The 22,138-nt window shown below is 38.7% G+C and overlaps 1 protein-coding gene across 2 annotated transcripts in view; it reads right to left on the reverse strand.

Annotated features, from left to right (window-relative positions):
• The window catches only part of cenpu (centromere protein U), a 32,217-nt gene that overhangs the window by 1,349 nt on the left and 8,730 nt on the right, over nt 1-22,138 (reverse strand). The window contains exons 3-12 of one of the 2 annotated variants that reach the window (XM_052019683.1): nt 18,879-19,059; nt 12,300-12,456; nt 11,435-11,549; nt 9,441-9,719; nt 7,055-7,178; nt 5,002-5,119; nt 2,615-2,693; nt 1,319-1,366; nt 1,152-1,213; nt 204-360 (exon numbers count right to left, since the gene is read on the reverse strand). In XM_052019683.1, coding sequence (XP_051875643.1) covers nt 204-360; nt 1,152-1,213; nt 1,319-1,366; nt 2,615-2,693; nt 5,002-5,119; nt 7,055-7,178; nt 9,441-9,719; nt 11,435-11,549; nt 12,300-12,456; nt 18,879-19,059 — 1,320 coding nt within the window. The remainder of the gene's footprint in view (nt 1-203; nt 361-1,151; nt 1,214-1,318; nt 1,367-2,614; nt 2,694-5,001; nt 5,120-7,054; nt 7,179-9,440; nt 9,720-11,434; nt 11,550-12,299; nt 12,457-18,878; nt 19,060-22,138) is intronic. The other variant, XR_007956628.1, reaches the window with a different exon arrangement.

Here is a 22,138-nt window from a genome sequence, read left to right on the forward strand (position 1 = left end):
CATAAATTTCACAAAATCAGTTGAAATGTAGGCAAAGAAGGTTGCCAATCACTAATATCAACTAACAAATCAATACTTCAACATCTAGGAAACTGCTTAGAACCACAGAGTATAGTTCATCTGCTAGTGGGCAAAGTTATACTGCTCCAAATAACAACTTTTACAGATGAACACCACAAATGAATATAATAAACAGGTCTTACCATTTCTTTCTCACTGGGGTTTTTATTCCTATGTTCAATGTACTGTGTCTGCATTTGTTTAAAACCAGACAGGAAGTGTGCCACATGCTGCAAATCTGCTTTCTTTTGGCTCAGTTCTGAATGTTCCTTCTGCAATCGCTTCAGTTCTATTTCTTGCCTATAAATAACAATACATTTATTTTACATTTGGAATAAAAAAAATCAACCAGTCCAACTTAACTATAGATTAATAACAATTTCACACTGCCATATACTGTAAAATCCATTGGATAAGTCCCCTCCACTCCCACCCATACCATTTTTGGGACTTCAACTCATGAAAAGCCCCCAGCAAATTCTCTGCTGTCTATGCAACAGAGTTGTTCACTTTCTAAATGATACAGAATATAAAAAAGGCTTGCTACCAAGATCATAATGCTTCAAAAGCTTCCAAAGCAGAGCTTCAAATATACACCTTGAGATGAATATATTTTTGGAATTAAGGGATATGCAGTCAGTGCAAGAAAATGGGGTGGAGGCAAATGATCTCACTGAGCTGCACAGCATGCATAAAGAGCTGAATAGCATACTTTCATTTCTTATGCTCATAAGTACCAAAGGTCTTCATTATCCAGGAAGCTGGTGGCTAGTCCAGCAGCGAGTAGGTACAGTTCTGACTTATTAAGATGGCTGATTGAGGCTCCAGCTGCTATTATCAACACAGTTAAGGAGACCTTTGGGCATATACTGTGTATAATTGTACTGGGGTATAGGTTGCACCTTCTTCCATACAGTTTTGTCTCTTCAAAGATTCCCAGAATAATTGGCATACACTTAATTTTAAGGTAGTTATATTTCATTACAATGGTACTGTAGTTTAATGGCCTAAAATCAAAAAGGCTGCATTACTTGCAAAGAACAAACAAACCATACAGTCAGTACTAAAGATTTGATAAAGTGAAGCATTACTCATTTAATTCCTTCTGAACTACTAAAAAGTGCTTCCTTGTCTTGTTGAAGGTTGATGTCACCTGCAAATATTAAAATATTAGTTAACTTCAACTCAAATTTAACTCACCAGCAACAGCTTTATGAATGTGCAAACTTCTAACACTGCCCTTAAAATATATATTTACCTTTGCATTTTTTCTTTCCAAGTTCTTCAGATCTTGTATTTGATTTATCTTTAAAAAGGAAAACAAAAGCTATCAGCACCTGTTTGTCCAGATGCACGTGACAAATGACTCGGGTCAAGAGGCATTGTTATAGACTGCATTTTGGAGAAATTGTTACTGACCATCTAATTACTGTTATCCAAGGCAAACTGTACAGGCATAAACAGTAGCCTAAATTTAAAATATTTGGCTGCTCCTTTGTGTCAGAAGTCCCAAACTCCATCTCAGATCAACAGCTTTATAAACAGTATTTTAAAATACTGAGAAACTCTCCTAATGGCTACACTTTTATGGAATCAACAGCACAACAGGTCATCTGGCCTAATGATTGTGCCAAAATGGGGCAAGGAGGAATGAAGGGCCAGGAAGAGTGATGTTAGAACCTGGAGGATGATTGGAGGTCAGAGTGAGGGAAGGGAGTATAACAGGACTTGCCGTCTGGGGAAGAGAGGAAGACTGCATGCCTACAAGCAACAGCAAAGATAGAAAACAGAAGTTCTCAATAAGCAAAATCTGCAGAACACCTTCCTCACCCTCCAGTTAGGCAATAAAAACTTCCCTTACCATTGCAACAATGACCTCCTGCAGTGTGTATGCGGGGTTCTTAAAACAGTGACCCAATTGATCAAACTGAGATTTCAGACTAACAAAAACAAAATGCCAGAAACACTCATCAGATCAGTCAACATCTGTGGAAAGAGAAATAGTTAATGTTTCAAGTCTAGGACCCTTTGTCAAATATTAACTGTTTCTCTTTCCACAGATGCTGCCTGACCTGTTGAGTGTTTCCAGCATTTTGTGTTTTTGTTTTGGATTTTTTTTTGTTTTTTCTTTAACAGATTTTGAGTAAGGATGTCTAGGAATTCTATGGCAGTGGCAATCAAATCCAAGACCTCACACTCAGAAACTAGTAAACACTAAATCAGAGTTATTATCACTGACTTATATGACATGAAATTTGTTGTTTGACAGCAGCAGTACAGTACAAAGACATGAAATTACTATAAATTACAAAAATAAATAAATAGTGCAAAAAAAGGAATAATGAGATAGTGCTCATGGGTTGCACCTTAAAATGGAAGAGTCATATACCACTCTCTAACTAGGTGTTCCAGCGAGCTTTGTTAAATGTGGCCCTTATCAAGTTTCAGCACGTTGGATCAGCTCCACCATGCAAATTATGTTTTAAAGATATGATAGAAAATATATCATACAAATAGGTCTTGTAATAGTAAAGGGGAATCCTGCAGTACTTACAGTTTCAGTGACTTGCTCCTTTAAATTAATTAAGAATCTGTTAACTACTTTTCTGCAAGTACCAGGTTCCACAGATTGCCTATCAAATTGAGCAAAATGGCATGGTGTTAAAAGATAATGTATTGCACATTCCTGGAGTCTAAAGTGCTGTAATAAACTCAGATTCTAAATACAAATAATCAAATTACCTTAGAACTATGTCCATAGGAGATATTCATTATCTAAACTGTACTCCAAATAAAGATTACTTCCAAGGTTGTTAGCATGCAACTTGTCAAATTGACCACACCCGTCAGAAAAAGAGGTCCCTTATCAGTCAGTAGGTTAGGTGACCAGCTATTACTACGTAGAACAGCCGTCTGAGACATATTACATAACCCATCAGAACAAAGGAGTAACTTCACACCAGTCTAAAGTTCCAGATGCAATTTGTTGGAATTTCTGGTCCATGAGACAGTAAAGATCACAGACTGAGACCTACCAGAGAACTGCCAGCAAACAGCATCGCATGTATCAGTGAGGTTCTGACTTCTGCACCTGCAACACTGCAGCGTGGAAGTATGGAATACGCTGGAGGTCAGAAGCACAATATGAAGTATTCATAACATGAGATATAGGTAATTGTCCATTACAGTGATGGTGGGTTACTTTTTTGAATTGCTGCAATCCTGGTGAAGGTACACCCACGGTTTGGATTTTTACCCATCACAATAAAAGAAAGGCAATATATTTTCAAGACATACGGTCGTGAAACATAGAAAGGGAACATGTCTTCTGGTCATGTCTTCAGAACTGCTGGTATCTTGTCATGTCCCATACACAATGTATCAGTGGTTTATTGGCATCACATTGGCCTTTAATACCTGGGCCTCAAAAGCAGACAGAGATAGAACCTCCATTTTATGTTAGCTGGTAATTGCTATAAACAAGTATCATCAAGTTTGTGCAGGATTTCACCATAATTGAAAATATACACATTCTTGGAGCATCCTAATCCTCCCCCCATTTAATTATCCACTAATAAACATAACTGCAATTGGCAGCATGTACAGATTGGATCTGAACAGTTTGCTGTGTGTTTACTTAGACCAATAGAATACTTACTCTGTAGCATACTTCTGCTGTTTAGCATGTACGTAGTCCTGTGTAATATCTGCACCAGGTTATTAGTATATTCTAATTGAATCAAGGTTAGTACCCTGGCTTGATGATACTGGTAGAGAAAGGGATATGTCAAGCCATGGGAATACAAATTTTGGTGGAATAGGGTTATGCTGCTCCCATGCCTCAAGGTATCTCATGAATGCCCAGTTTTAAGCTGTTGGGCCCAAAATGAATTTTTATATCTATCTGATGTGGCAATTGTTTAGAGCAATCACCAGTTACATAGCATGATCTCCAACAAAAAACAATGCAGTGGTCACACCCATCAGTAATGTAATCTACAGATGCAACTCCAACAGCCAGACTGGCGAGGACCAAGTCAAGTAGGCAAACCCTCAAGGGGGTTCTCTCATCACCTGCCACAGATTTCAACCAGAAACTTTACCATTCAGGATCCAGCTAGCTTGTTCAGTGGCAATTCCACCAAGCGACATGTGGTATGGACATAGATGCTCACCAACAAAAATACATTTTCCCTCTGCTACCTTCAATGCTTTCTCCAAGGGGTAGTATTTAGACACCAGGTTTCCTTGCTAATAGTTGACCTTATCACATTCAAACCTTGTGACAAAGAAAATATCTAGCAGTCCCAAAGCCATTCCCTTTTTACCATACACCAACGTACAAATGTTTTTTTTCCCAACAATCACCCTGCATAATGCTAGCTTTTCATTCTAGGTTTAATTAATTTAATTTAAATTGGTGGGGTTTGAACTCGTGATTCCAGGAGTATTTGCTACTGGGTGATGAGGTATTTAGAAATGTGCAAATCTGCTTCTGCTATTTTGGGACTGAACATTGCAATCTTAGCCGAAGTGCTTTTGATGGGTGAAAAGAACAGCAGTTTTATTGTCAAAAGATAATTACAAACAAAATATTCATGGCTTGACATATCTATCCCAGTTTATCTAAGATAATTATAAAATGGCATCCAACTGCATGACTGCCTTGGATTCCTCGCCTCCAGTGTTCTCATGAGCAAGTCCAGATCAGATAACAAACTCCTAAATTTGTATTTTACTAGTTTTGCCCCTTATTCTAGTGTTACCATTTAGTCTAAAGTAATTTTATGTTTTTTTTTTAAAAACACCCACAGCACAGCATTTGCAATCCTAGTATAATATCAGTAACACAGATGTGCATTTATAAGACCGCATACTCTATAATGATTCACAATGATATTAATTACTTCCTCGCATTTACAATACCAGCCTTTAACTTACTTATATTCTGTAACAATCTGCTCAAAATCATCGAGAACTACATCCAGTTCGGTAACATCTTTTGATAACCTTTTAACACCTTCAGGGCACCAGATTTTCAGAGATAAAGGCCCTTCTTCTGAAAAACAATAAAAAGCAAACAATTCTCCTTTAAAAATTGATGTCCAATTTTGCTGAAGTCAATGCAACATGTTCTTTTCACGGATTTCCAATAGCTATACCTTCTCCTTAAAATATACAGGCTTTAAGAGGGAACCGGGCAGGGTACATGATGTAATTTTCAATTTCCAATCAAGCTGGCAAAACAATTTATAAAAATAAACAAATGCCAAGATACGGAGGCAGAACAATAGTGAGTGAAAATCTGTTACAGCTATGTTTAGCCCGTAGAATGCATTGGTAAGATCACAATTAGATATGCATGAATAAAGTAGTCAAGAATAAAGCAACAAACCTAAAGTATTAAGGGGTCATCTCTGACAAAAGTAAACCAAATTCTATGATATGTGAAGGAAGCTTTTCACTGAAATGTTTCCAAGTTATAAATATTTTTCAGGTTAAGGCAAGATGATTCCAAATTATTACTTGCTTTGCTTTTTTCAACATAAAGCCCAAGTTACATAAAAATGGAAAGGAAGGATATCAGAAGAAACTTCTGATGGCAGGATAAAACACTGACAGTCTATTTAATTATAATTTCAATATTTACTGAATCCGAATATTTTTGGCCCATTGTTATTTGGTAGTTCTGCACTGCAGTCACTCTAAACCAATACCAGCAAGGCTGGAACATCCTCCATGAGACGTGATGCCCAGAACTGAACGTGGAACTCCAGATCTGGTATAACCAGAATTGTACCATAACTTCCATACCTCCACACTCCCAGATGTCTATGAAACAGAAGGATATGTTGACTGGGTGAAGGTGGGAGGAAATTCATTACGAGCACAATCACCAGCCTAAACCAGTCAGTCAAATGGCCTGTTTCTGTGTTGTGAACTTACATGCAAAAACCATTGGATTGTGTGATGGAAATTATAGCACCAAAGGATGAGCATCAACAGACTGAGGAGTAAAAATCAAAAAGCTACAGATGCTGGAAATCTAAAATAAAAAACAGAAAATGCTGGAAATACCCAGCAGGTCAGGCCACAGGTGTGAGAAGAGAAACAGAGTTAACATTTAAGACCCTTCTTTGATCTGAAATGTTAACTCTGTTACTCTTTTCACAGATGCAGTCTGACTTGCTGAGTATTTCCGGTATTTTCTGTTTTTAATAACTGAGGAGTTTTGTCTGCAGCAAGAAACAAACTGCTGGAGGAACTCAGCAGGTCAAGCAGCATCTGTGGAGGCACAGGAATGAGAGTGTAGAGGGAAGAGACGGAGGGTGAGACAGGGGCTGGTAGTTGATAGGTGGAACCAGGTAACGTGGGGGATGATGGGCAGATGAAGCCAGGGGAAGAGGGGGAGGGAAGGGTGTAAGACAGAGACAGAGGCTGGCGGGTGATAGTGGAAACAGATCAGTGGAAAAAAAATAGGAGCCAAGTGAGAGGAAGAGAGGGGTAAGGTAGAGATAGAGGCTGGAGGGTGATAAGTAGAATCAGATAAAGGAGGGATGATGAGCAGAAAGAACCAGATGCAGAAGAGGATACAAACTGCAGGCCAAGTAAAGAAGAAATCTGGGCAGATAGGTGTATGGGTCATGGCCAGAAAGAGGAGCGTGACGTCTCCAGGTAACAGGGGGGTGGGGAATGGACAAAGTGAACAGAGGGACAGAAAACTTAAATGGACCGGTTTCATCCCTAACTTTTCTTGAAATCCATCCAGCACCACCCAGGTAACCCAGTCTTGAAGAGAAATGGAGATATTACTTTCATTTCAAATCACATTTCCAAATTGTGGATGTGAACAGAGTCATCAAGCCCAACGTATTCTTAATGGAGAATGTTTATTATCTCCTTAATTGCTATAACAGAAGTTTTATGCAGTCACTATTCCTTGTAACTAGTCATTCCATTCAGTTCACGTATACTGCATTATTCATATCCTAACCTGGAGTGGCAGGTGTCAGTGCAGGCGAATTAGGAGAGGCATTAGGAGATCCAACTGATGTCCTAACTAAGGTTTTCCGTTTCCTCTTTCCAGAGGTTTTACCTTCATTTCTCATGGAGGTATCCTGTTATGTAGAGGTTTGATTTTCAGTAAATTATTCATTTCCAGGTAAATCATCAAAACAACATCTTACATTTCTATAGGAAGTTCAGCAAAGTAAAGGTAACAAAAGATAATTCAGCAGCAGCTGAACCAAGGATGGGGCTGAGTAACAAGCAATCCTAGTGATTACACTCCATGACAGAACATGCAAACTGAACTCAACCACTACCCTTTTTTATTAATTGCACATTTTTGTCAAAATTTCTCCTAACCTGAAGATTATCACTTCCTTGCAAAGTTACAGGCAGCAGATCCACTCTAAAACCACAAAGTATCAAATCATCTGTCGTAAGTCTGTCTGTACCACTTCAAACTAAAGGTGGCTGGAATTTTGCCAAACTGATTAATATTTGCTACCGGGTAAATACAAATTATTAGTTTTGACTTCATTGTAAAACAAAGTAATTACAAAGTAGTAGTTGGCTCTGTATTAACTAAGTTGTTTAAGAGCCTCATTCCCCTTTAAAAACAATTTGAAAAGGATTCCGAATTTTTACAATTGTGTGGAGAAAACTTGTTACATTGACAGTACAAAAGCAACAGAATAAAATGTGTGTAAAAAAAATAACAAGATACAAACTAATAATCTGATTAGATTATGTTGTTTTTCTCCCCCCAAACTAAATTTGTTTGTTTCTGATCACTTATATTAAAAATTACTTAACATTGTTAATACAATCAGGATTAAACTTCACAACATCGATTCCTCCCATTGCCATAGGGTCAACTTCCTAGAACTACCCAATGGCACCGTGAGAGCACCTTCACCACGTGAACTGCACCGATTCAAAGCCAAAATCACAACCTTCTGAAGAGCAGTGAGGACTGGAGCATAAATGCTGGCCATGCCAGTGACACCCACATTCAGAGAATGAATGAATGAATTTTTTTTAAATGGAAAAATTGAGTAACATTTGATCACTTTTGTCCATTGGTCAGTCATGACCAACATCCTGGAACCTACAAAACAAATTATAGTACATAAATTCATATTTTAACTGCAAATTTGTTGAAGCCAAAAATTACTTGATAACTTTAATTAAATTTATTGAGAAATGACCGACTGAATAAAAAGGAATGCAGTAGATGGATTGTATGTTGAATCCCAGATGACATACGAGGCCCATCAATTTTTTTTGAAAACAGATATTTAGACATCTGGTATAAAAAGAATACACATGGATGACAACTGGAGTTTGTGACATAATGCCGAATGTGCCAATAACACAACAGGAATTTTAGCAAACAACAAAGAGAACTGTAAAGGAATTCAGCTAAACACAGTCCCAAAAGTTAAACTGAAAAGACAAGAAATTTAATGCAGATGTACAAGTTAATACATTTTAGTAGGATAAGGAATAGATTAGTGGAATGACAGGTTTGGATGAATGGACAAACTTAGGAGATTGAAAGACACAAGTACCTGGAAATTAGGAGGGATGGTAGTTAAAGACATAGATAATGGACGTAGCACAATGCAATTCTCTAATTTCAGCAAAGCATCACCTGACATATTTAAGAAGTTTGAATTGTCAGGCTTCAAAAGCTAATTTTATAAATGAAAATGCAACAGATATATTATTGAATGTCTCACACACACACTAAGTAGAATGAAAAACATTTTCTGAATAAAAACAAGCCATGTTGGTTATATTTATGTACTAAGTTTCATATCAAGACATAAAAAAGGCAAACTCAAAAGCAGAAATATTTAGTTTTCCTTTTCTAACTACAGATAAGCTATTTTAAATAAGTTACATAATAAATGTAAGCGTCAGAAACAATAGCTGTGAACTTAAGCAACATTTTGAATTTTCACAATAAATGAAAAATCAAAATAGCAGATACTGGAATTCTGAAGTAAAAACAGAAAATGCTGGAAACACTCAGCAGGACAAGAGCTTGTGTGGAAAGAGTAACAGAGTTAACATTTCAGGCTCAAAATGTCTTAACAAAAGATTTCAGTCCTGAAACTTTAACTCTGTTTCTCTTTCCACAAATACTCCCTGACCTGCTGAGTGCTTCCAGCATCTTTTTTGTGTTTCGAATTTTCAAATATGTAAACCATTTTATCATTGTCGAAGGACAGCACAGAATGAGCCTCAGGGTTAAGGTGCAATAAGCATTTTGCAATTAACTCATAGATAAGGTTTTTGGCTCTTCATTTTCTTTGGTCTGGCCAAACAGCTAGAATCCTATGTAAATCGGAAAACTTGTTGCTTACCATGGAAGGTTCTGTAAGAAAGGAGTCCCTTCTGGGATCCGTTGATGCACCTACTTGCTTCCTTCTTCGTTTTTTTTGCATTGAAATAGATGCACGAGTATTAGCCAACGACCTCTTTGTAGCAGCACCAGCAGAAACTGTCCTCTGCTTAATTCTAGAGTTCCTATCACCAGGACTTTTTCTTGCACTTGTCCGCGATGGAACATCCCTAGATAGCTTAGACACTTTTCTGGCTCGTGAACTGGATACGTTTTTCGCCATCACTTTCTCATGCTCTGACTATAAAACAATTGTTTTAATTTAGGTGAAGCAATCAAAATTAAATTGAAACTAAATAAATAATCGTGAATTAAGTGTTCTAAGATTTTCTTTCCATTCCTATGGAGGTCATTTTTGTTTTAAATAATCTTTTTGAGTCTACAACCCCAGTATGTAAATTCCCACTAATTTTCTTCACAGAAGAGGAGGGAATAAAATTAACATATTCACGTCAGGGTATCTGCCTCTTCATGTAGTCATCCACACTGGTTTTTATTGTTTAAAAGTGTGATAGATTGGGATGAGCCAGGTATTGCTCACTGAAACTGCATTCATTGCAGGAACACTTAAAAAGGCATGATCATCATTACAGCTCCGGCTACACATCTTTATGACGTAGACAGCAATGAATTAACAAAGGTAGTGCAACAGAGGAGATTGCTGCTCTATGCTTCTATAATCTTGATGTCAGATTTAGTTTCTTCCCCCATGTACCCTCTCCTCCAGTCTATGTAGTTGACATGAACATAAAACAGTACAGCACAGGAACAGGCCCTTCGACACATGCTGTTGTGCTGAACTAATTAAACTCCTAACTAAACTAATCCCTTCTGTCTTATACAATGTCCATATCCCTCCATTCTCTGCACATTCATGTGCCCATTGAAGAGCCTCTTAAATACCTATCATTTGCCTCCACTACCACCCCTTGCAGCGCATTCCAGGAACCCACTGTGTTTAAAACAAAAATTGCCTTGTACATGTCCTTTGTATTTACCCCTCTCACCTTTATTGCATGCCCTCTAGTATTAGGCATTTCAATCCTGGGAAAAAGATACCAGCTGCCTACACTATCTATGCCTCTCATCTTATAAACTTCTATCAAGTCTCCCCTCAGCCTCTGCCACTCCAGAGAAAACAACCTAAGATTGTCCAGCCTCCCCTTATACCACATGCCCTTTCATCCTTCCTATAATGGAGCAACTAGAAATGAATGGTCCAATTATTTGCACAAAGTAGACTGCATCCAGGATTAGCATTAGCAGAACAAGACTAAAGTGCCCATGTAATTTACTCTGGATTTTATCCAAAATCAGAACAGAAACAGATCCTTCAGCCAACCACATCCATGCCAACCATCAAGTACCTATCTATACTAATCCCATTTCCCAGCACTAGGTCCATACCCTACTATGCTTTGACAATTCACATACTTACCCAGATACTTCTTAAGTATTGTGAGAATACCTGCCTCCTCCACCTTCTCAGGCAGCTCGTTCCAGATTGCAAACATCCACTTCTTCCTCAGATCCCCTCACCTTAATCCTATGCCCTCTAGTGATAAATACCTCTGCCACAGGGAAAAGTTTCATAGTATATTCCAGATTAACTGGTCTCCACTCAGCCTCCTTTGCTCCAAGAAAACAAACTCAGCTTCTTCTCATAACTGAAACATTCCATCCCAGGCAATATTCTGGCAAATCTCCTCTGCATCCTGTACAGTGTAATCACGTCCTTCTGTGTAGATCCTTGCACTAACGTCACTGACATTCCATAACCTTTCTGTGTTCTTCACCAGTGAAGGGGTGGGGTTGGTGGAATTGGAGGCAGCAGGCAAAATCATTCCTGGAATTATCTTTAATGAAAAAACAAACCTTTGGCTGCAAGGCAACAGATGTAAGTAATACAGTTCATCATGAAAAGTTCAGACTAGACTTGATCTTAAAGGAAAGTACCTTTTTAACAGGTTCCAATGTACTGTCACTTGATGCCATGCTGGTGTTATCTTCTGTATCCATCCCACTTCCCTCTGCTTCCACACCTTCAGATATGCGAGCAAGGACTCCAAGACTACAGATATACACAAAAGTGGAATCAATATGGAGAGGAGTATCAAATCTTCAAGAGAACAGTCCAGCTGGTAGCAGAGTTTCTTAGACTGGTGCATTGATTAACGTACTGAATTAATCAGATTTGGGTTTTTTTGATAATACGATATACCCACACCCCAACAACTGCAGTAGTTCAAGAAGGTAGCTCATCACCATTTTCTCAAGAGCAATTAGGGATGGGCAATTAAATACTGACTCAGCCTGTGAAGTCCACATCCCCTGAATAAATTAAAAGAAAAATTCTCAATCACATAACTTGAATTCGGTAACTGACAGCTTCGCTACATAACCAGAAAATGAGCAATTCTTTTTAACCAAAAAGAATTTTTGCCTCTTCCCTTTTTAACCATTCGCACGGGTTGCATAAGCAAGGCATAAAGGGCGAGGCAAAGTTGTGCCCAAAAGGTTCAAATCAAAAACAGAGAATTTTGGAGATAACATTGAAGGTGAAAAGACTGCAGAGGTAAGATGAGAAAAGGAGATACATGGCTTTATAGAAGGAGACATGAATATACAGTAAAGGACATAGATTTAGGGCAAGTCAGCAAGACCAGGAATAACAGGCAATTACAGCTCAGCAGGGTTCAGGATACCCATGGCAGAATATTGGACAGAGTTTAGTTCCATGCCAGTAGTTATTGGACATTTTAAGCAAGTCTCCTCTGTCTTGTAGAGAGAAACAAAGGTATTCACCCAGCTTTAATTTTACCATTTTTTATTGCTGATTTTTTCACCCAGAGGTGGAGACTGCTGGGTAGGCTCCTCACGTTCATTACTCTGTGCAAGATATTCATCCCCTTTTTCATTTCCTTCATCATTCAGTTCCAAATCACCAGAAAAGACTGCTGTGCTGTGCAATGGGTTATCTACAAACAAAAAGTTAAGACAAATAAGCAATTGGGAAACATTAGAGAATATTTTTGTGTTGGTATATAACTTCATTTTTGCTCTAACTTATTAACAAGTTTTCAAGGACCAATTACTTGAAGCACAGCTGAAAACCAGCTATGGTCTCAGGCCAAGACAAGAAATACTCTTAATGGGTGGATGAACCCACAAAACAAAGCCTGGCTAAATTTTATTACTACAATATGTCCATTTGCCTAGTGGGATCAGAAAACAAAAAATGAAAATGTTTCAGGCAACTACAAGCCTGTAAAGGTCAACATCAATACAGTCCACATTGCCATCCACAGCAGGCATGATTGCCCTTTACACACAATGGACATTTTTGCTCCTCTCCAACATGTCATATATGTTATTCAGAAGAACCAAAACGTAATGCAAAACATTATAGCTCTGCATACAAGGACAATCAAGATTCAACCATTCTTTTGTAGAAGTGCAAACATCTGTGGAGAAAGAGTTAACAAGTCTGGTGAAAGGTCATTGGCCTGAAACATCTCCAAAAATGCTACCTGATGTGCTGAGTACTTCCAGAACTTTTTTAAGAAATATTAAAAGTAAAAATATCAGTGTAGTTAGAAAGCAAAAAAAATATAAAGCGCAGTTGTAAGGAAAGGTAATACACCACAATTGCAGTGAAGAATTATCACCCAGCTACTTTGTACTTTGACCTTGAGACAAGGTGCAGGCTTTGTTGAGCAGTGCAAACTGTCATGTGGATATCATTCGGGAGTATCACTTTTACCGTACTGAAGACCAAACTACAAAACAAAGTACATATTTCAACACATATGCTGGAAGTGACAACTTTATAATTAACAAAAATGGAAGAGTTAGTACTTTCTAGCCAACTTGCACAATTACTTATAAATACGGGAAGTTTAACTGGTAGTGAGAGCTTATTAATCAAAACTATTACTAGAGTGGCAGGGGCTGGGGCCGGGGCCCTGAGCAGCAGAGTGGCTGATGAGAAATAAGGGGATAATACTGTAGCCAATGAGAGCAAATGTAGTCATCAGAATAGATAGGAGCACAGTAAAGGAAGAGGAAAGACCATTGGTTTATCTGCATTTATTTCAATGCAAGAGGCTTGACAGGCAAGGTGGATGAACTCAGGGCGTGGATTGGCTCTGGGAACTGGGATATTATAGCCATAACAGAAACATGGTTGAGGGAAGGGCAGGACTGGCAGCTCAATGTTCCAGGATACAGATGCTACAGGCATGACAGGGGTGCTGGTAAGAGAGGAGGGGGAGTTGCCTTCCTGATGAAAGAGGACATAACAACTGTCATTAGAGGGGATATTCTTGGGGATCATCCAGTGAAGCCATATGGGTAGAACTTAGAAACAAGAAAGTGATGGTCACTCTGATGGGATTATACTATAGGCCCCCCAAAAGTCAGTGGGAATTGGATCAGATATGTAGAGAGATTGGAGCTAGTTGTAAACATAATAGGGTAGTACTAGTGGGAGATTTTACCATCCCTAATATTGACTGAGCCAACCATAATGTAAAAAAGGCTTGGACGGAGTGGAATTTGTGAAATGTGTCCAAGAAAGCCTCCTTTATTAATATATAGAGAGAACTACTAGAGAGGAGGCAACACTGGACCTCCTCCTGGGAAATGAGGTAGAGCAAATGGCAGATGTGTCTGTCAATGAGCACTTTGGATCCAGTGACCATAATTCTATTAGTTTTAAAATAGGTATGGAGAAGGAAATGACTGGTTGACAGGTTAAGGTCCTGAACTGGGGCAGGGCAAATTTTGGAGCCAATAGGGATCCTGCAGTGGTTGATTGGGCAAGATTGTTTGCAGAGAAAGGAGTGTCTGCCAAGTGGGAGGCCTTTAAAAGTGTGAGATCAAGAGTTCAGGACCAGCACGTTCCTGTTAGGGTGAAGGGCAAGGCTTGCTGATTTCAGAAACCCTGGTTGACGAGAGATACTGAGGCTCTGGTTAAGAAAAAATGGGAAGCATACACTGCGAATAGACAGTTTGGAACTAGTGAATATCTTAATGACTACAAGGAGGGTAGGAGTACACTTAAGGGAGGTTAGGAGGGCAAAAAGAGGATATGAGTATCTAGCAGGCAAGGTGAGGTAAAATCCCAAGGGATTCTACAGGTATATTAAGAGTCAAAGGGTGGCTAGGGAGAGAATAGGTCCCCTTAAGATCAGCATAGCCATCTGTGTGTGGAACCAAAGGACATGGGTGAGATTTTTAATGAATATTTCTCTTCAGTTTTTACTGTGGAGAAAACAATAAAAGCTAAAGAGATGGGGGAAATGAGTGGCATTGTCTTGGACCACATACAAATTATCAGGGAGGTGGTACTGGAGGGCTTAAAGCACATTAACATAGAACATAACAGCACAGTACGGGCCCTTCAGCCCACGATGTTGTGCTGACCTATATAAACCTTATACACATTCAATCTACCCCCTCTCTCCTTCACCTCCCATAACCCTCTATTTTTCTTTCATCCAGAGTCTCTTAAATTACCCTATTGTATCAGCCCCTACCACCACCCCTGACAGTGCATTCCATGCACCTTTTCCATGCAAAGGGTATAGTCTTTGATAAGCAGTTCAGATAGTAACTTGTGAAATGTGTCACATTGATTGAAAGAAAATAAGGGGAAACAATGGTGTCAGCCATGATTCATCTGGTCTCTTCACGGGTACGAATAAAAGATCTCAACTAACAATTCCAAAGAAGAGCAAGAGATTATCCCTGCTGTTCAGGCCATTACTGTTCAGCAATCAATGTTACCAAAGCAGAATATCTACCTATTATCATGTTGCTCTGTCAGCATCTGCTACTGTGTTTCCTATATTACGGTAGAACTCCTATAATCCACTCTCTTGACTGCAAATCCTAGTAGTCCGTCATCTGGTTCACCAGTTCAAGTTTGCTGTATTCCCTTTCCCATTACTGAGCCCTGGTTTCCATGCCCCCTTTTCACTCAGCAGGTCCCCAGTTCCAGTCACCAGGGACTGAGTTCCCATACTCTTTCTAATCACTGTTAGCTTGATTCTGTGCTCACTTTAAACTTACTGGGCCCTGGTTCCCATGCTTCCTTTAAAGCTTGCCAGGTTCATTGGAAAATTTATTGTAATACTGTGTAACATCTAACAATAGGGAATGAAAAGTTTGTTGGGTTATTAATAGAAATAACATCCATTAGTCCAGAAAATCTGCTAGTCAGGCACAGGAAGTCCCAAGCACAGAGGATTATTACAGTTTTATGGCACTTGACTCTCGAGTGTCAAAGACTCAAAAGCTGCCTCTGGGAACACAGAGCTATTCCCATCAATTCCACAACATCAATTAAATAATTTCAATACTGTAATCTCATTTCACAGTTCAATTGATAGCAATACACAGCTCAAGTTCCAGACTCAATGACACTTTAAGACCTTACCTACCAATGTACTAGACCCATGCAATACAGGGAATTTTTGTAATTATGAATTGCAGGTTATTTTTCCACAAATCTGCAGTAATTATGCTTTGAATACTAACATTCAGTTCCATTAATTATGAACAAGGTCACAGATCAGAGATTGTATTACACAGACAAGTTGTAAACAGAACTGAACCCACTCATAAAATTAAGGTCATAGTCAACAATAGGATGGAAAGTATTTTCAAAAGTGTAATTTAGTTCATTATTATAACTATCCTTCATCTCAAAAATGTACATATTGTTCTTTGGGTCCACCTGAAATTGCCCAAACAACAATCACAATATCTGAAATGCATTCTGTGCAACTATCACAGATAGCAATGGTTTAATGTAATGATTCACCACCATTTCCTCAAGGCCAGAGCATGATTAAGAGAGATAGGCTTGTGTCCTATGTTACAAAACAAACTATCCGCTGGAATTGAAAACCGATCACAGATATTTAAGCAGTCCTATGCACTCTCTAATAGCAAGTACTAATGTTAAAATGAGCAGTCTTTGTACTAATTGCATTATACAAGCAGCAGTATAAAAACACTGTTTTACAGATGTGCAATCTTAATTTGCTCTAATTCTACTGGTAATCAATGTCATCTGGAATCCAGTTTCTAAGATGTATACTCTGGCTCCTTCCCAATCCAACATTCCATAATTCTGTCTTGTTGAAATTAGGGCAAATGTTTAATAACTGAGGAAGTTAAATTTTGAATGGCATTTAGTACGAATGCAAGGACCCAATGACATGGTTTTCCCAGGAAAACCATCATCCTAATTGCTGACTCAACAGACTGCAGATGCTGTGATCTGGAACAAATAAAAAACATGGATTGCTGGAGGAATTGATGCAGGAACTTGACCCGAAACATTGACTATCCCTTTGCCTCCACAGATGCTACACGACCCACTGAGTTCCTCCAGCAGTTTGTTTTTTGATCACGATTTCAGTTACTTTGAAATTTGACTTATGGGGGATCTAAGAAACCCATACGCCACAATATCAATGGCATACACAGTGTCAAAAGGGCCTAATGAGGAAAAATCATCTTGGAATCCCTATTCTGTCTGCCTTAAGACAGCAAGTCCCAGATTCTCACCATTCTGTAGGTAAAGAGCTTTCCTTAAATTCCCTGTTTGACTTCATGCAGTTTTTTGTATTACTGGTTTCCGCACATGCAGAAACTCTGTGGAGTCTATCAAAACTTCAATTCTTAAAGGACTCTATTAAGTCTACTACTATACCTCAATTTTCTTTTGAATTTACATGGTGCTACTTGTACAAATTAGGAAATCATATTTTGAGACTCTGACCACTTGTTTTAATCAGAAATTGATTAAATATTAAATGAAACAGAATTTTAAGCAACTGAAACCTTTATGTCAAACAATGGGATAAGTTCTAAACAAAACCTCAATCACTTTAAAGCAGCTTTATTATAAGATTTTTTTAGTAACAGAAAAAATTATAAAAGAAATGTTCAGCGACATCTTGTGCTAAGTCTAGCATTAGCATGCAATCCTCATTAGGCTAAAAGAACTATTTAGAATTCAGTTATGGCTGCAGACTCCAATCCCACATTTTTTTTGAATTAAAAATGAGAATAATCCAAAAAAAAGTAAGATTTGCTCTAGTTGATTCAACAAAATCAATTCCAAATTCATTGCCAATGCAGAAACAGATTTCCATTCAAAGTTAACTAAAATTAGGACCAAATGTTCTGCTGTGGGCAAACTTGGCAAGCATTTGTTTGAACTGTTTAAAACAATCAACTCTTGGGTGAGTAACACAACCAAAAGAACCCAATCATATTCCATAAACTGTAAACATATCAGTCAATATCAACACATTTTTGCCATGGTCTTAAAGTTTATGATCCAAATTATCCTGCCACCCTGGTAGAAAGTTAGGAAAAGGATGACCTGACAGGGCATAGAATTGTGCCCAAAACTGCAATATAGTCCATAAAATCATTCAACAAAAAAGGATACAAATTCTTATTTTATAATACCACTGAAGAAAGGGTTGAAACAATGAATAAACAACTAAATACTGGAAAGACCATAGCCAGTTTCATGAAGGTTGAAGACAAATTCCATTCTCAACCTACTCCATTCACACAAATGCTAAAGCAATTTATTTCCAATTAAATATGTATCCAGTTCCATTCTGTTTCAGCTCATCTGCTTTTGAAACCCACATCCATGCTTTGATGACTTTGGACACAATTCTCCCAACACAGTGCTAGTCAACCACCCTCATTTTATCCACTATAAACTTTGGGATATCCAAAATTGTTGCTGTGCCCTAACTTGCACGACCACATTCACACCCGTCCTGTTTAATCATCTTGATTTAAAAATTTTTTACTCGTTTTCAAATCTCTCCACACTAACGCTCTCCAGCCCTGCAAAAAGCAAAATACTCTTCCCCACTTCTGGCCTCTTGACCATCAACAAAATTAATTTCCGCCCCCAATTACAACCACATCTTCAAAATTTAAACTCTGGAATTCCCTTCTCAGATTTCTCCAACTCATTTCTGTCTTCACCTTTAACGTGCTCTTAATACCCAATTCTTTGGCCAAGCTTTTGATGACCCACCTTAGTATCACTTTATATGACTTGCTATAAAATTTTGTTTGACAGCTCTCCTTTGAAGCAGTAAGCAGCATTAATAAGCAGTAGTTGCTATTTGACAAACTCAACACTTGGGTTAGAATCTGCCAATTTAAAATCACAACATCTCCGGAGACTTTTCCAATGCCAATGTTAATGCTGTGTAGTGATCTGTATTATAATTCCAGGACACCAGGTGCCCATGCCAATGGGAATACTGAATCTAAGAAGCAGCACATTTTGTACATCACTGCACAAAACACATCAAGGATATTCTATTCCCAACCATTAACACCTTACCATAATATTCACTTTGTTCTTCATCTTCTTGACTTTCTGAATTTCTTAAAATGCTGGATAGGTTTGGGGAAAACTGTGGATGCTTTTGACCGGACAATTTGGCTTTATTTTTATTTACAGGAGTCTGTCCTTTTTTAGTTTGATTTCGTCCACCATTTTTAGATCTTGCAGCTTTAGAAATCTGAACAAGAGAAAAGGTTAAAAATAACTTGAAGTTTTTCTAATGTTAAAATGGCATACAGCAAAAAATTTTTGAAAATAAATCATCAGCAGCACAGGGGGCTCGATAATTTATTTTACTAATCCCACGTTGGTTTTGTTTTTTCTAGAATCAGCCATTCTATCTCTCAATAAACACTGTAACGTTGTTATACTTGTAAATCCTTCAGTGTGAAGTTATTGGCAAGCAAAATCCAAACTCAACATTCAGGCAAGGGCAATGGATCACTTACTTGCCATCAGTGTCATCTTTTATGAATCACTGCTTAGAAATCTATATAAATTCTGTTAAGTTTAAAAAAATCACTATTATTTTGCTCATAACCAAGGTTTCTGAAATAGTTCATCATATAGTGCATTGACTCGGATTTACAGGGCAGTTTCAGGAGATAGACCATTATTATGGGTGATCCTTTATAAGAGAGAGGAGCCAAGAAAAATAGACATAAAAACTGGAAGAGGATGTAGAAAAATAGACATAAAAACTGGAAGAGGATGTAAAGGAAGCATAGAGAAAGTAATCTTGGAAAATTGGCAGCAAGGATGATGCAAAGGAGGAAATTTTATATGCGGTTAGTAAAAACCCTGGCAATTTGATAACCCAAAAGAGAAGTCCTAGTCTAAACAGCCTTGTTAATATTTTCCTGGCAATTTTCAGGAACCAATTGTTGCTGCACAGTTCACCAATTTCCTGAGGTAAAAGGATTAGCCAGCTATAACATGCAACTGAATGACAGATAAAGTGAAAAAAGGCTTGCTTTTCAGATAAAAGGAAAAAAGGAAAAACATAACTCTTTTCTGGAGATCCCCAAGGTCAATGAAGTACTTCCGAAATGTACTCAAAGATGCATAACAGCCAATTTGTGCACAGCAAGCTCCCACAAACAGCAACGTGATGACGGCCAGAGAACTTATTTTATAAACAAAAACAAAATGCTGGAAATACTGAAACAAGTTGGGTAACATTAATGAAGAGAAGAGTACAGTAAATATTTGGTTCAAAAAAATCTTTTTTTTCCTCTCTCCACAGATGCTATCTGTTCAGAACCTGTTCAGTATTTCCAGCACAAACTGTTCAAGATTTACAACATTCTTTTATATAGAACAGCACAATACAGGAACAGGCCCTTCGGCCCATAATGTTGTGCCGAACCAATTACATTAGTAATAAAATGCCCAACTAAACTAATCCCTACACAATGTCCATATCCTACCATTTCCCTCACATTCATGTGCCTATCTAAGAGCTTCTCGAACATCCCTATCGTATTTGCCTCCACCACCACACCTGGCAGCGCATTCCAGGCACCCAACACTCTTTATGTAAAAAACTTGCCCCGCACATCTCTTTTGAACTTACCCCCTCTCAACATAAATGCATGCCCTCTAATATTAGACATTTCAACCCTGGGGAAAAGATACTGGCCATCTACTCTATCTATGCCTCTCATAATTTTATAAACCTCTATCAGATCTCTCCTCAGCCTCTGCCGCTCCAGAGAGAACAACCCAAGTTTGGCCAACCTATCCTCATAAACACATGCCCTATAACCCAGGCAGTATCTTGGTAAACCTCTTCTGTACCCTCTCCAAAGCCTCCATATCCTTCCTATAATGGGGTGACCAGGACTGAATGCAATACTCCAGATGTGGTCAACCTAAAGTTTTATAAAGCTGCAGCATAACTTCCTGACACTTGAACTCAATGCCTCGACTAATGAAGGCAAGCATGCCATATGCTTTCTTTACCAGCCTATCAACCTGTGCAGCCACTTTCAGGGAGCTATGAACTTGGACCCCAAGATCCCTCTGTTCATCAACACTGTTAAGGGTCTTGCCATGAACAGTGTACTGTCTCTTTACATTTGATCTCCCAAGGTGCAACACTTCATTTTTGGCCAGGTTGAACTCATCTGCCATTTTTCTGACCATATCTGCAACTGATCTATATCCCGCTGTATCCTTTGCCAGTCTTCTACGCTATCCACAACACCACCAATCTTCGTATCATCTGCAAACTTACGAACCCACCCATCACTTATATACATCACAAACAGCAGAAGTCCCAGTATGGATCCCTAAGGAATGCCACTAGTCATAGACCTCCAGCTAAAAAAGTCCCATCGACCACTACCCTGTCTTCTATGGGTAACCCAGTTCTGAATCCAAACAGCCATTTCACCATGAATCCCATGCATCTTAATCTTCTGGGTGAGCCTCCCATGAGGGACTTTGTCAAACGCCTTACTAAAATCCATGTGGACAACATCCACAGCTCTACCTTCATCAATCACTCTCATCACCTTGTCAAAAAACTCAATCAAGTTAGTAAGGCACAACTTGCCCTGCACAAAGCCATGCTGACTATCCCTAATTAGGCTATAGTTTTCTAAATGCTCATAAATCCTATCCCTAAGAATCCTCTCCAGTAACTTCCCTACCACTGACATGAGACTCACCGGTCTATAGTCACCATGATTATCTGTTTCCCTTCTTGAATAATGGAAGGATATTAGCTACTTGCCAGTCCTCTGTGACCTTGCCTGTGGCTAGAGAGGACACGAAGATATTGGTCAAGGCCCCAGCAATCTCATCTCTTGCCTCTCTCAATAACCTGGGGTATACCCCATCAGGCCCTGGGTACTTAACAACCTTAATGCTCTTTAAGAGACCCAACACTACCACCTCCTTGACCTCGAAATGCCCTAGCATATTAGCATGCTCCACAGTGATCTCCCTTTCCTCCATGTTCTTCTCCTTGGTAAATACTGATGCAAAGTACTCATTAAGGACCTCACCCACATTCTCCAGTTATAAGCACATGTTCCCTCCTTTATCCTTGAGTGGTCCTACCCTCTCCCTAGTTATCCTCTTGCTCTTGATGCATGGAGAGAACCTTGGGATTCCCATTAATCCTACTTGCCAAGGATTTTTCATGGACCTGGTGCTCTGGTCCCCATCCCCCTGCCAAACTAGTTTAAATACTCCCAAGTAGCACTAGTGAACCTCCCAGCCAGGATATTGGCTCCCCTCCAGTTGAG

The sequence above is a fragment of the Pristis pectinata genome, chromosome 7, assembly GCF_009764475.1.
Source record: "Pristis pectinata isolate sPriPec2 chromosome 7, sPriPec2.1.pri, whole genome shotgun sequence".
NCBI lineage: Eukaryota > Metazoa > Chordata > Chondrichthyes > Rhinopristiformes > Pristidae > Pristis > Pristis pectinata.